The sequence below is a fragment of the Rhinoraja longicauda genome, chromosome 16, assembly GCF_053455715.1.
Source record: "Rhinoraja longicauda isolate Sanriku21f chromosome 16, sRhiLon1.1, whole genome shotgun sequence".
In the NCBI taxonomy this organism is placed as follows: domain Eukaryota; kingdom Metazoa; phylum Chordata; class Chondrichthyes; order Rajiformes; family Arhynchobatidae; genus Rhinoraja; species Rhinoraja longicauda.
In genome coordinates, this window is record NC_135968.1 from 12,789,797 (window position 1) to 12,805,511 (window position 15,715).

Genomic DNA, 15,715 nt, shown 5'->3' on the forward strand with positions numbered 1-15,715 from the left:
AGTTCTTCTGTTTGTAGGAAGGAACGTAGATATGTACATCGGACTTCTGAATTTAACATTAAGAGAGCCTGCTGATATGCAGGGGTGTCTATAAGTCAGGGTTTCGTACAAGTCAGGCCTGTACTTTAATGTTCCTCTTTTTACTGTAAATTTCAATTTTCAATGCGACAAAGTTCTTGTGTACATGAAAATGAAGAAAAAGAAGGTGGAGAAAAAAATCCTAATTTGGGATTATTTTAGTTGTGGGTGTGGGGAGAGTGTTGGGTTTTCTACAAATTGCACAGAAATGTATAAGATTATTAAGGGGTTGGACACGTTAGAGGCAGGAAACATGTTCCCAATGTTGGAGGAGTCCAGAACCAAGGGCCACAGTTTAATAATAAGGGGTATTCCATTTAGAACGGAGATGAGGAAAAACCTTTTCAGTCAGAGAGTTGTGAATCTGTGGAATTCTCTGCCTCAGAAGGCAGTGGAGGCCAATTCTCTGAATGCATTCAAGAGAGAGCTAGATAGAGCTCTTAAGGATAGCGGAGTCAGGGGGTATGGGGAGAAGGCAGGAACGGGGTACTGATTGAGAATGACCATCCATGATCACATTGAATGGCGGTGCTGGCTCGAATGGCCTCATCCTGCACCTATTGTCTATATAAAATATAGGGACATAAGGAATTGCAGATGCTACATAGAAAATAGGTGCAGGAGGCCATTTGGCCCTTCGAGCCAGCACCGCCATTCACTCTGATTATCCGCAATCAGTAACCCGTGCCTGCCTTTTCCCCATATCCCTTGATTCCGCTAGCCCCTAGAGCTCTATCTAACTCTCTTTTAAATTCATCCAGTGAATTGGCCTCCACTGCCTTCTGTGGCAGAGAATTCCACAAGTTCACAACTCTCTGGTGCAAAAGTTTTTTCTCACCTCTGTTTTAAAAAATATATAAATCAGCATTTAAAACTATGTACTGGAGTAACTCAGCGGGTCAAGCAGCATCTCTGGAGAACATGGATTGGTGACGTTTCTGGACAGGACTTAAGAAGGTTCCTGACCCAAAATGTTACCTATCCATCATGTCCTCCAGAGATGCTGTCTGACCCGCTGAGTGACTCCAGCACCTTGTGTCTTTTTTTAAATATATAGGACGTGGGATTCTGAGAGAAATATTCAAGGAATTAATCAATAATTCAGGCTGGTCTGTTGAAGTGACAAATTAATGCAAAACATTTAGGTGGATACAGGAATTCAAAACAAACAATGTTCAAACTGAAGAACAATCAACATTCTTCTCAGTTTCTATGTGCCGTGTGTCCACCTCAATGATGCCCTATACCTCCGATGGAATCCAGGTTCTGGGATCACCCTTGGCACTGAGGGAGGACTTCTGACGGGGGATGGGCACCGGCCTGGCTGGTGGAGGTGAGGCGGCTGTTGCCGTGGCGACACCTGGGATCGCACCGTGCAGCTCCGACAACCGGGGAGGCAACGGAGGGGCACGGCGCAGTTTGGACTCGCTGCCGGAAGATGCCGGGGTTTTCCAGGTCTGATCCGGGTCGGAATTTCTCGGCCGGTACGCCTGCTTTCCCGCTGGCGGAGGAGGGGCGGGCCGCTTCTTGGCCCTCCCTGGAGACGTCGGGGTCAGAGGGCTTGGACCGTCCGGCGACTGTCTGCTCTTCTGGAAGACCACGTCGTGACTGCCCTCAAAGAGAGCTGCCCATCGTGGGGGTTGAGCCTCCTCTCCGTGACCGAGCAGGAACTCCCCGTCCGTCTCCTGGATTTTGCTGCGGATAATGTCCATCAGACCCTCATCCTTCACTGGAGACTCTATGTCTGTAAAAAAAAGGAAAAATCAGGAGATTATGACGATGTTTCCAAGCGGCGAGACGGCCGATTCACCTGCAGCTAACGTCCAACAGTGACTATTACCTGGATGCTGGCATAAGAGTGGGGAATAGGGAGCGGGAGTAGAGAAAAAAATCAAGGATGAAGCGTGAAGGCGGCACACTGGTGCAGCAGTAGAGTTGCTGCCACACAGCGCCAGCGACCCGGGTTCGATCGTGTCCACGGGTGACTTTTCTCCGGGTGCTCCGGTTTCCTCCCATATCTCAATGACATGCAGGTTTGTAGTTTAATTGGCTTCTATAAATTGTTCCTAGTTTGTAGGATAGAACTAGTGTCTGGGTGATTGTTGGTCGGCCCGAGCTTGGTTGGCCGAAGAACCTGTTTCCATCCTGTATCTCTAAACTAAACTAAGTACAAGTAAAGAGGGGCTTTGAAGGGGACTCAACAGGATATCTGTAGCGATGTCTCCACAAGTAATATAGAAACAAGAAACTGTCAATGCTGGCTTCCCAAAAGAGACACATGGTGCTGGAATAACTCAGTAAATCAGGCAGCATCTCTAGAGGAGATAGATAGGCAATTTTTTGGGGTTCGCACCTTTTTTCAGACAAAGCAGGGTCCCGACCCGAAATGTCGCTTATCCATGTCTTCCAGAGATGCTGCTTGACCTGCTGAGTTACTTCAGGCCTTTATATTTTTTTTCTGCACGTGTGCTGGGCTCCATACAGGGGATGTATTTATAAGACAAGGATCATTTAAAACTGAGCTATGTGGAAATTCTTTTTGCAGAGGATTATGAATCTCTGTAATCCACGATCTTGGAGGTATTCGAAAGGGTAGGTAGATACATTTTTGAGAAGGCAGTGGAGGCCAATTCTGTGAATGCACTCAAGAGAGAGCTAGATAGAGCTCTTAAGGATAGCGGAGTCAGGGGGTATGGGGAGAAGGCAGGAACGGGGTACTGATTGAGAATGATCAGCCATGATCACATTGAATGGTGGTGCTGGCTCGAAGGGCCAAATGGCCTACTCCTGCACCTATTGTTTATTGATGAATTGAGGGTTATGAACAACTGGCACAGAAGTGGGGCAGACCAGTCTTGATCACATTGAATAGTGAAACAGGCTTGGCCTTAATTCTACTCCTATTTCCTTGAGTTAAAAAAATTGTTTTTATTCACGGAGGTTGAAGCAAGGCAGGGGGTTTATTGCCTTTCCCCAATTTCCCTGAATTGAATTGCTTGTTCAGCTTTACATCGCCAGAGACCCAGGATTGATCCTGACCTCGTGTACTGTCTGTGCAGAGTTTGCACGTTCTCCCCGTGGCCGCGTGGGTTTCCTCTGTGTGCTCCGGATTCCTCCCACATCCCAAAAACGTGGGGGGTTTGTAGCTTAATTAGCCTCTGTGTACTGTCCGTGGTGTGTAGGGAGTGGACGAGAAAGTGGGACAACGTGGAACTAGTGCGAGTGGGTGATCAATGGCTGGCGTGGACTCGGTGGGCCTGTTTCCATGCCGTATCTCTGAACTAAACCAAACTATTTCGGAGGAGGGGTTAAGAGGCAAGCACATTGGTGGGCTTGAATACACACTGAGGATGGCATCTATCCTCTCCCAAGGGCATGAGTCCGCCAGGTGGGTTTTTACAACAATCTGTGATTTCATGGGCACCATTAAAAAAACAGGCTTTTCACTCCAGGTTTATTTAATTATTTGAAATTTAATTCCCCAGATGCCATGGCGAGATTCAAGTCGACTGAAATTAACCACTTTGTTACCAGACCCACTTCAGGTTTTGTTTTCAAGTTATACCAAGTTTGGCAAAATATTGTTAATTTTCTCATGTTTATTCACATTCCACATTTGTCACATAGAAGATAGAACAGTACAGCACAGGATGAAGCCCTTTTGCTGCCAATATCCAAACCAAAAATAACACCAAGTTAAACTAATCTTCTTTGCCTGCACATGCCCCATACCCCTCCATTCCCTGCATATCTACTGCATGTGCCCATCTAAAACCCTCCTAAAGGTCATTATCGTACTTGCACTGTTACCCATGGCAGCTCGCTTCAAGCACCCACCACTCTGTGTAAAAATAAAATTTCCCCGCACATCTTTAAACTTTGTCCCTCTCCTCTTAAAGCTATGCCCTCTAATACTGGGTAGTCACACCCGGTAATGACTATTCTGATTGTCTCCCCTCGTCTATGCCACCTTTTAAGCACCCAGTAGATTTCTAACACTTAAATATCTGATTTTGAGATCATATTCAGGAATCGCCAAGAATGGGAGAGCTTGGTTTAATTGTGGTACATAACTTTCATTTAAGTATGTGGTCAGAACAAGCTGCAAGAATATATTTTTTTGATGTTTCATTTCCTCTCTGTGTAGCAGTTTACCTGATTTAGAACGTAGACACAATGTGACTCACTAGCAATGCTGGGAATTATGATCAGCTAATGCGCAACATAAAACATCCCATGGTGGGAATCAGACCATGTATGGTAATAGCTGCAGGAAGATGTGGATTATTCATTATGCTCTGTGATTTATGTGTATTGCCTTTCCTCACAGTCTTCCAAGTTACTGGCTCAGCTATCAAAGCGCTCAATAGTCTTTTCTACAGGCACTATATGTGGGAAATAGCAGTACAAAAAGTTCTATTAATAACATAAATTGTGGTTGGGAACATGTTTGCAAACAGCAATGCATCACTAGTCATCTGGACTTCTTAAAATGTGGTAATAAACAATGGAATAAAGCACCATCTAGTGTTGAAATGATAAATAACAACACTCGATACCTTCATCCTAGAAAAGCTACTTCAATATGAAATGACCAATTATTAATTGAGATAGTTTTGCTTGAAAACTAAATGGAAAAACCTGCTGGCCTGCAGGAATTGCATATGAGTATAGGATTTACCATACTGTAAAATTATATATATATATATATATATAAGTTTTTTTCCTATATATATATAAACCAGCATCTGCTGGTTTAAACCAAAGGTAGACACAAAATGCTGGAGTAACTCAGCGGGTCAGGCAGCATCTCAGGAGAGAAAGAATGGGTGACGTTTCGAGTCGAGACCCTTCTTCAGACTAATATATATATATGACCAATATCTAGATTTTTAAAAACCCTTCATTCCTTCTCCCTGCTCTTGTCCGGCAGAAGTTACAGAAGCTTGAAAGCCCACACCACCAGATTCAGGAACAGCTTCCACCCCTCTGCTATCAGGCTTCTGAATAGTTTTTCCATAAGATGGAGTATTGTCCGATTCACCTCTACCCCATTGTAGACATTGGACTTTGTCTCTGGAACTGATGAGCTACAATGCTGAGAATTATATTCTGCACTCTGTATCTTCCCCTTTACTCCAACTATTGTACTTGAGTTTGACTTAATTATATTTATGTACGGTATATCTGATCTGTTTGGATAGCATAGAAAAAAAAAGCTTTTCACTAACCCACGGCACACGTGACAATGATCAACCTAAACCTGTAGTCAATGTTTGCATTACTGCATCATACAGCGAGTTGAAGGCACACAAGTTCAAGATTAAAGTTAATTTAATCAAAGGCTAAAAAGGCAAACAGAATGCAGGTTCCTCCCGAGGCCTCTGTATAAAAGCATTGTGTATGGAGATTATAGGTGATAATCAAATATATGTCTTTATTCTGGCTTAACATTTATATCTCAGTTTTTGGCAACTGTGCTTGCGGGCCGAAGCTCTAGAAATGTTTCTCCCCAATCAGTCTGCTACGCTTTCTCTGCTCCTTTCAATAACTTCTTAAAATCTGCCTTTCAACTAACCCAATGGTCATCTGCTCTATTACCATACTGCACAGCAGTATAATCCACTGTGCATTGGCTTATGACTATCTCTATTCACATGGAGAAAATTGTTTAAATAGACCAACATTTTACCCGGCCACTGTATAACTGTTAGATTGAAAGCTTCATAAAAAAAAAGCAAACAGGGCTGCTGAGATATGGACTGTGATGGGGGTAGGGACAAAAAACGGGAGCCTTCTTTTGAGTGCAGTGCGGCACAAAGTCAGAAAACCACACGTATAAAATGGGTTTGCAAAATTCCAAGTGAAATCCACGCACACCTCCCCCCTCCCAAATTACTTTGTAAGTTAACGCACAATTTGTAGTTGTGCCCTTAAATTAAAACCCTCTGTTTACTAATCAGAAACAGACAAAAATCAGCAGAGACAGAATTGGTGATCAGTTTCTTAAACAGCACCAAAACTAAAATCGATATGAAGCCGCCACACTATTTATCTCTTATTTTGTTGAAATTTCATGAGAAGTGATACAGAACTTTTTTTTTAATACAGAAAGTGTATTAGATTTAAGCGAAACGGGATATTAAAAAAAAAGGACAACTGTGCCAAATATCAAATTCATGCTTTGTTTGGGCTGGAACAAAAAAGAACTTAACTTAAAACAAGGAGTTAAAGAACAAAGTTGCAAAGAATTACGATTTTCACCCTGGCACGTTTGAAAGAATGTGCCTTGTTTTGTTTTTGATAGACAGGCAATAAAGCGAAATGCAAAACAGTCAAACACAGAAAATAATAAAATTGAGAACCATGTTCAAACCCAGGAACTGTACTGAAAATACTGACATTTCCCAGCAGTTTGTAGTCATAGATTTTAGTAATCTGACCCATATTAAAATTCACTTCACTGGACTCTATCATTGCTAGTTAAGTCATGCTGTTCCAAATTATGCATGGAGTAGCATTTTTGCTTTATACATGGGAACTATTTGAATTTCAAACAATGATCCTTTTATAACAAGGCCACATTTAGAAAGGCAAGGGCCACTTACTCATATCATGGTAGACTGAAGTTGCTTGTTTTGTGAGAAATAAAGGTGGTTTCCGTGGTGACATAATCTCAATTTTCATAAGCTCTTTGCAACAATGCTTCCACTGGCCTGGAAGTTAGAAAACAACCATTACATATATCACACTTAAAAAGAAAAGAGAATTAAACAGAACCTCTCTTTTTTTTTGAAATCTGGGAAATTTCCAGCACTAAAAGCATTTATCAAGCAAGGAATTACTTTCAGCAAGCAGAAACCATAAATTGTTCTCGAGCATTAAAAAAAAAACGGTTGTTAAGAACAAGCTTCCTGTAGAAATCTGCAAATTGAATAACATCGATTGGGCCATTACCAGACCTTTGTTGTAATGAAAACAAAGAATTGCTCAGGAAGTTAGCCTTGCTCCCTCATCTTGCTGTTTTAATGAATAGAATTAGAATTATATAAATGACAGCACACAATCAGCCATTTTGCTTGCTGCTGATTGCTCAAAACACGTGCTGGAAGAGGAGGCCATTCAGACTTTTAGTCCTTGTTAGCTCCTGACTTCCTCAATCATATTGGTGAGAACCTCAATCATATTTTACCGCCATTCCTCATGATACCTTTATCTGTACACAGATGCAATCTTACATCCACGTGCTTTTGCTTAATCATTTTTCTATATTCATATAAGTGGATCTTTCCTGTCCAATGCTAGGATGGTGCGGCAAATAACACGGGCTAAAATCAGAAAATAAAAACATACAGATGCAGCAAATTGGAAATAAAAACAGAAAATGCTGGAGTCATTTGACAGGTTGGAGAGAGAAACCATGTTTCAGGTCAATGGCAGACCATCGACCCATAGAAAATAGTAGCAGGAGTAGGCCATTCTGCCCTTCGAGCCAGCACTGCCATTCAATATGATCATGGCTGATCATCCAAAGTCAGTACCTTGTTCCTGCTTGCTCCCCATGTCCCTTCATCCCTTTAGCCCTAAGAGTTATATTTAACTCTCTCTTGAAAACATCCAGTGAATTGGCCTCCACTGTCTTCTGTGGCAGAGAATTCCACAGATTCACAACTCTCTGGGTGAAAACCTTCTACCTCATCTCAGTCCTAAATGGCCTACCCCTTATTCTTAAACTGTAACCCCTGGTTCTGGACTCCCCCAACGTCGGGAACATTTTTACTGCAGTGGGATTGTGGTAGAAAAGGGTGTGCATCCAGGTAAGACACAGGGAAGAGAGAAAAAGAGATGGGGTGGGGGTTGGTTAGTTACCTAAAATTGGAGAATTCAATGCTGGTTGGTTGTGAGTCCCCCAAGCAGAAGAATGAAAGAATGGATGCATCTAGCCTGTCCAATCCCTTAAGAATTTTATATGTTTCTATACGATCCCCTCTCATCCTTCTAAATTCTAGTGAATATACGCCCAGTCGATCCATTCTTTCATTATATGTCCGTCCCGCCATCCCAGGAATTAACCTGGTGAACCTATGCTGCACTCCCTCAATAGAAAGAATGTCCTTCCTCAAATTAGGAGACCAAAACTGCACACAATACTCCAGGTGTGGTCTCAGATAACAGATATTTCCCCACAGTTGCTGCCTGACTGATGAGCAATTCCAGCACTTTCTGTTTTTACTGTAGTCTCAGTTTATGCCCGTGGCCTGAGACAACGCTGTAACCAGCATCTGGAAACATAACAAGTCATGTTACAACTCATCATACCAGCATTCTGAATGCAAACTATTCATGGAATAGAGCAAAGCCATTTTTGCAAGACGTTAAATACAATACCAGTCACTCCCTCAAGATGTGGGAGCAAAAGGTTAAGTACAGTTTTTACAAGAGGTGTGATATAACCAACCCTACAGTACAGAGTTGTCCTTTTTTAATGTTCATTATTGCCCCTCAGGATACCATTGCAATTTTAACTTTGGGTATGTGTAATTCATAAAACATATATGGAATGGAAAACTAGGTAGGTTTGTAAGGTTTGAGGGGGATGTAAGAGCTTTAGTGAAGCTGAATTTTAATGGCTGGTTGATCTGACATAGAACAGAACAGCACAGGGACAGGCCCTTTGGCCCATTGTTTGTGCCTTACGTGATGACAAATTAAACAGATCTCATCATGGTCCATATCCCTCTATTCCCTGCCCTTCCGTGTGCCTATCTTTAATGCTTCTTAAATGCCACTATCTATCGTATCTGCCTCCACCAGCACCCTTGGCAGTGCGTTCCAGGCCTATGACTACTCTCTGTATAAAAAACATGCCCCACATATCTCCATTACACTTTCCCCCTCTCACCTTATAGCTATGCCCTCTTGTGGTGGACTTTTCAACCCTGGGGAAAAAAGGTTCTGACAGTCTTCCCTACTTATGCCTCTCATAATTCTATATACTTCTATCAAGTCTCCCCTCAACCTCCAACTTTCCAGAGAAAAGTCCAAGTCTATCCAACCCCTGAGGCTGAAACCCCCTAATCCAAGGCAGCTTTCTGGTAAGCCTCCTCTGCACCCTCTCCAAAGCCTCCACACTTTTCTTGTACCAGTGCGACCAGAACTGCACGCAATACTCCAAATACACCACAGGCCTCCATAACAATCGAGTAAAAATTAAACCTTTCTGAACCATAAGTATGAGGAAGCCTGTTTTTTCTTGAGCATACTGCACTGATTACAACCAGTTACAAATGACTAATACGCCTAATGAAGTTATTTATGATTGAATGTATTCATACTGTTTGCTCTGTCTCCTTCTGAACCTTGTCCCATAAACTAGCCAGTTACGTACGTGTATCCTGAGGAGTAGTTTTAGAGTTTGCTCCCCTTCAGGTCTATTTTTGGGTAGTTTAGTTTAGAGATACAGCACAGAAACAGGCACTTCAGCCCACCAAGTCCACGCCAACCAGCGATCCCCGCACACTTACACTATCCTACACACACGAGGGACAATTTATATTTATATCAAGCCAATTAACCTGCAAACCTCTCCCCTGATTCAGTCTGAAGAAGGGTCTCGACCCAAAAAGTCAACCATTCCTTCTATCCAGAGATGCTGCCTGTCCCGCTGAGTTACTCCAGCATTTTGTGTCTATCTTCGGTTTAAACCAGCATCTGCAGTTCCTTCCTATAACCTGCAAACTTGTACGTCTTTGGAGTCTCGGAGGAATCATAAGATCTCAGAGAAAACCCACGTAGGTCACGGGGAGAACGTACAAACTCTGTATAGACAAGCACCCGTAATCAGGATCAAACCCAGGTCTCTGGCACTGTAAGGCAGTGGCTCTACCGCTACTCCACCGTGCTGTCCTATATAAGGGTAGATAAGGAAATAGATGCTTAAGAGCTCCATCTTGATACTCTGGGTCAGATTTCACACCCAACATGAAGCATAAAATGGCCATGAAGCATAAAATGTGAGTGGGTGGGCTAGAAGACGTGTAATCTGCAGGAACTATTGATCACAGCTAGCTAACAGAAAAGAAAGGCAAACATTTCACTGGTACGGGCTTTTGGGTAGGCATATGGATATGTAGTGGAATGGGGGGATATGGCTATGGGACAGGTGGATAAGTGAGGGTCTTGGCATCGTGTTCGGCTCAGACATTGTGGGTTCAAGGGCTTAATCTTGTGCTGCAATGTTCCGTGTTCATAACTCTAGCAAGGTGCGCGATGATGTGGAATTGGAGGGTTGTGACCCCAGCTGCATAATTGAACAGTGAAATGCCAGGATAGAGTGGATTTGGAGAGGATGTTTACACTGGTGGGAGAGTCTAAGACCAGAGGCAAAAGCCTCAGAAGAGAAAGGAGATGAAACATAGAAAATAGGTGCAGGAGGCCATTCGGCCCTACGAGCCACACGCCCATTCATTGTGATCATGGCTGATCGTCCACAATCAATAACCCATGCCTGCCTTCTCCCCTTAATCCTTAATTCCACTAGCCCCTAGAGCTCTATCTAACTTTCTTTTAAATCCATCCAATGATTTGGCCTCCACTGCCCTCTGTGGCAGAGAATTCCACAAATTCACAACTCTCTGGGTGAAAAAGTTCCTTCTCACCTCAGTTTTAAATGGCCTCCCCTTTATTCTAAGACTAAAGAGGACTTTCTTTAGTCAGAAGGTGGTAAATTTGTGGAATTCATTGCCAAATCAATGGAGATTGACATATAGTTGATTAGTAAGGGTGTCAGGGGTTATGGGGAGAATCGGGTTGAGAGGGAAAGATAGATCATCCATAATTGAATGGCGGAGTAGACATGATGGGCCAAATGGCTTAATTCTGCTCTTAGAACTTAAGAACTTATGAGCTGCAAACATTCCTCTGGATAAAATGATCACATCGTTGCAGTTTGGGACACTACAGTGACACTTATTCTCATCAAAATTGTGCCTGAAGAAAGGTCCCTATCTGAAACGTCCCATGTTCATTCCCTCCATGGATGCTACCTGACCCGCGGAGTTCCTCCAGCACTCTGTGTTTTGCTCAAGATTCCAACATCTGCAGTTTCTTGTGTTCTCCTTAAACTTTACAGCCCATAAGTACAAAAAAAAAGCCTATACCAGTCCTGTCACAGTGACGTTTCAGCCAGTCTTATGGGCTCAGGAGTCTAGAATAAGGTCGACAGCCTTCTGAGTTGAGACTGGACCAGGTACACTAGCCCATTAAACATAGAAAATTGGTGCAGGATTAGGCCATTCGGCCTTTCGAGCCAGTACCACCATTCAATGTGATCATGGCTGATCACCCATAATCTAACATCCACTGTCCATTGTGTAACATCGACCTATGATTTCAGTTTTAAAGCAGAAATAGCCCAGACAAATGCAGACAGAAAATGAATGCCACTCAAATTCGACAATCAGGATACCAACAAGTGCAGGAGGTGCATCCATGGTCAATTGGCAGAATCTAATGAAGATAGAATGTTTGTTTCAAGACGAGGAATCTCTTCCTGGTGTCTATGATCATTATCTCAGGCGATTATGCCAGGCGAGGGAATGGCGTTTGGATATATTTTGTGGGGTGCACGGCATGCAACCATGATCTTTAGGCACTGCACTCCACCAACTGTGGGGGAACCACTGAGGGGGGAGGTGGGGGAATAGTGGACTATCTGGCGTGGGGGGAACTGCTGTGAGAGAGGGGGAATGAAATGGACAATGGGGAGGGAAGAGGGTGAGAACAATGGACAACCCGGCATGGGGAACTGCTGTGAGAGAGGGGGAATGAAATGGACAATGGGGAGGGAAGAGGGTGAGAACAATGGAGGACCGGGCGTGGGGGAACTGCTGTGGGGGAGGGGGTGGGAGAACAAAAGGAGGAGCCGATGTACTTTTTAACTTTGTCAGCTCCGTAGGTGGTAGCTGTTTGTATACCTTGGGTATGCAAGCAAAGAATTTCACTGTGCCTTGTCACATGTGACAATAGAGTATTCCATTGCATTCCAACTCACTCAAATCACAGAAGTGCTGCCAGAAAGCCTCCATCCACAGTTGTAGATCGCCCTCAGAATCTGCAGCAAACACCCGGCTGGTCGTCTCCCCGCTGTAGGGGTTTATAAGGGAAAAGCTGTGTGTTCTTTTCATCGAATCCTTCTCCAAGGTCCGGATTCTGGTCTCCTGCACATTTCATTGACAATACGTCAGGTCAATAGACAATAGACAATAGGTGCAGGAGTAGGCCATTCAGCCCTTCGAGCCAGCACCGCCATTCAATGCGATCATGGCTGATCACTCTCAATCAGTACCCCGTTCCTGTCTTCTCCCCATACCCCCTCACTCCGCTATCCTTAAGAGCTCTATCCAGCTCTCTCTTGAAAGCATCCAACGAACTGGCCTCCACTGCCTTCTGAGGCAGAGAATTCCACACCTTCACCACTCTGACTGAAAAAGTTCTTCCTCATCTCCGTTCTAAATGGCCTACCCCTTATTCTTAAACTGTGGCCCCTTGTTCTGGACTCCCCCAACATTGGGAACATGTTTCCTGCCTCTAATGTGTCCAATCCCCTAATTATCTTATATGTTTCAATAAGATCCCCCCTCATCCTTCTAAATTCCAGAGGTCTCTCTTGTTCCATGTTTTGCTACTCATTACCAAAGAATGTGTGCGTCGCATGTGAGCAACATTAAAGAACTATTTCGCCCAATCACTCAATCTGTATCTGTCCTGCTGCAGAGTCACAGTGTCCTCAACACAACATGCCCTTCCACCCATTTTCACACCATTGGCAAGTTTGGCAAACCTTGCATTGCTTTCCCTGGGTCAGGTCATTAATATAGAAAGTGAATGTTAACTGTGAAACCTGCTGGGCTAGACTCAGTGGTTGTGACAGAAATCATTGCCTTTCAGATGGTGAACCATCACTAAATCCCAGGCCATGTGCACTGCCAAACAGCAGAGATATTATAGCCGCAATTTCAGCTTTGCCTCTGGTCCAAGTTTGTCAACACCTTTGTGTAAGGCAAGACTTCAGCACTTAAGTCTTAGTAACCACTAAAACCTCTTCAGAAGCTTTCAAGCAACTCAGGTTTGTTGGTCACACGGGTGACTATAAAAGTGTCAATTTAGTTTATTGCCACGTGTACTGAGGTACAGTGAAAAGCTTTTGTTACCAGCCAGCGGAAAGACAATACATGATTACAATCGAGCCATCCGCAGCGTACAGATACACGATAAGGGAATAACGTTTAAGTAAGGGAATAGCTCACTGCTTTACACAATCTTAATTTTTTTAAGAAGATTTCTCACAAATAATTGAGTCAATACCGCACCTTATCGATGGCGATGTTCAGTGCAGGATCCATTTGTGCCTCGATTTCCTCTGGAGAGTAATACGCTGTGAAGTATCCTCGCTTCAGAACACAGTACAACTTTGTCCAGTTGGAGAGGCCGCCTACATTTTGCTGAAAGAAAATGGAAAAAAGTGCAGGCCTTAAACAGGTGCATTCAGTGCCAGGCCTCCACAGCAAGTAATTCACAGGAATTAATGAGAAATTGTATTTGTTTCTGTTCTTGTGCACTGTAACCCACGACCGTAGTCCAGGTTAGTAAGTTATTCTGTACTCAGACCGGGCAATGGGGCGAGCGGTATTATAAGTGTGAAGAAGGGTCTCGACCAGAAACGACATCCATTCCTTCTCTCCAGAGAAGCCGCTGAGTTACTCCAGCATTTCGTGTCTATTGTTTGGATGTTATTACATACATAACGACATCCATTCCTTCTCTCCAGAGATGCCGCTGAGTTACTCCAGCATTTCGTGTCTATCGTTTGGGTGTTATTACATACATACAAAGACAATAAGCGCAGGAGTAGGCCATTTGGCCCTTTGAGCCAGCATCGCCATTCAATGTGATCACGGCTGATCATCCACAATCAGTACCCCGTTCCGGCCTTCTCCCCGTACCCCTTGATTCCGCTAGCCTTTGAGCTCTATCTAACTCTCTTTTGAATGCTTTTTGGACCATATCTCAACCAGCCTTGGATTGGATGCCTTGCTCCTTGGACTGGATGCAATGGCAGATGAGTGCTGACAGCAGGCTATTCATGGTGAAACAAGGTGAAAACAGCTGCAGTGAAAATGTTCAAGCCCTTGGCGTCTTTATTCTTAAGCTTTTATTCTTTGTGCGTTGGCGTTTTAGAAAAATTCAAGATTTTTAATGGGTCTAACGAAATGTGCAACTGTTATCTTGAAAGAGATCGTGCAAAATTTAACAAAGACTAACAACGCACTGCTCGTGATGTGCACAAACTTTTCCTTGTGCCCGCAAGTACTTTGACAAGCTATTTACCATTAGCATTTCATGCCAGTGCAAGTGAATATTGGAGACTGACACACAAAAGAGTAACTCGATACTCTTAGGTCATTCAAATTTGCTATTTACACTGACTAAACCATGAATGGGTGTAGGTGCAGGCCTGGCAAAAGCCATTAAAATCCATGTCAACATGGTTAGTAAAACAAATGATCAAAAGGATGGAGACCTACACTTTAAAAAAAAAATTAGCTACTCGATAAAACCAAATCAGAAAATGAATTAGTTCTGTGACGAGGTATTGGAGGAGCTCCAGTCTTTTAAAGCTCAGCACTGCAAAAGTAGTTTTCAAATAAACACTGGGATGGAAGCAGTTTTTACCTGCAGAGCAGTTGATCTGCTCTTGTTTTGTTCCCTTAAACACAGCGAAATGCGAAACTGAAACAAGTTCACTGGCTCACAGATGCCTCAGTGGTTTTTCACTGCAGATTAAATGCTATTATGACAATAACTGTAGCAATGCACCGGGGGAAGTTATTACTGAAGACCGCATAAAACTAAGATTAGCACTTCCATCAATAACAAGAATTGTTTGAGGGGCACATTGGGAGCAGCAGGTAGCACTGTTTTCTCACAGTACACAGACAGCCCTCGGGTTAAATCTTGAACTCCGATGCTGTCTGTGCAGAGCTTGCATGTTCTCCCTACAACTTCATGGGTTTCCTCCGAGTGCTTCAGTTTCCTTCCAAAGATGTGCTGCATCACATGTCGACTGCAAATTGTTATGTTTGCAGGTGGGTGACAGGAGAATTAGGGGAAAGTTACCGGGCATGCAAGAGCGAATAGGTCACAATGAAATAATTGGGGAAAATAAGATGGACGAAAATGCTCAGGTGGCAGACTCGTTGGGCCGAAAGGCCTCCTCCTTTGTTGGAAGGAAACAGGAGAGTGCTTCATCTGAAAAGAACTTGGAAGATTTGCAGTTCAAACACTCAGATTTAGTTCAGTTTAGTATAGTTTTAGTTTAGAGATGCAGCACGTAAACAGGCCCTTCGGCCCACTGAGTCCGAACAGACCGGCGATCCCTGTACGCTGGCACTACCGTACACACTAGGGACTATTTGCAATTTTTACCGAAGCCAAATTAGCCTACAAACCTGCACGTCCTTGGAGTGCGGGAGGTAACCGGAACACCCGGAGAAAACCCACGCGGTCACAGGGAGAAAGCACAAATTCCGTACGGGCGCCATCCGTAGTCAGGATTGAACACGGGTCTCTGGCAGCA

The 15,715-nt window shown here is 43.6% G+C and overlaps 1 protein-coding gene across 2 annotated transcripts in view; it reads right to left on the reverse strand.

The window, feature by feature from the left end:
* Nucleotides 1–897: 897 nt before the first annotated feature.
* The window catches only part of LOC144600884 (rhotekin-2-like), a 36,829-nt gene continuing 22,011 nt past the window's right edge, over nt 898–15,715 (reverse strand). For both annotated transcript variants that reach the window (XM_078412767.1, XM_078412769.1), the window contains 4 exons: nt 13,449–13,580; nt 12,131–12,296; nt 6,687–6,794; nt 898–1,822 (listed from right to left, as the gene is read on the reverse strand). In XM_078412767.1, the coding sequence (XP_078268893.1) occupies nt 1,320–1,822; nt 6,687–6,794; nt 12,131–12,296; nt 13,449–13,580 (909 nt within the window). In that variant the 3' untranslated portion in view covers nt 898–1,319. The remainder of the gene's footprint in view (nt 1,823–6,686; nt 6,795–12,130; nt 12,297–13,448; nt 13,581–15,715) is intronic.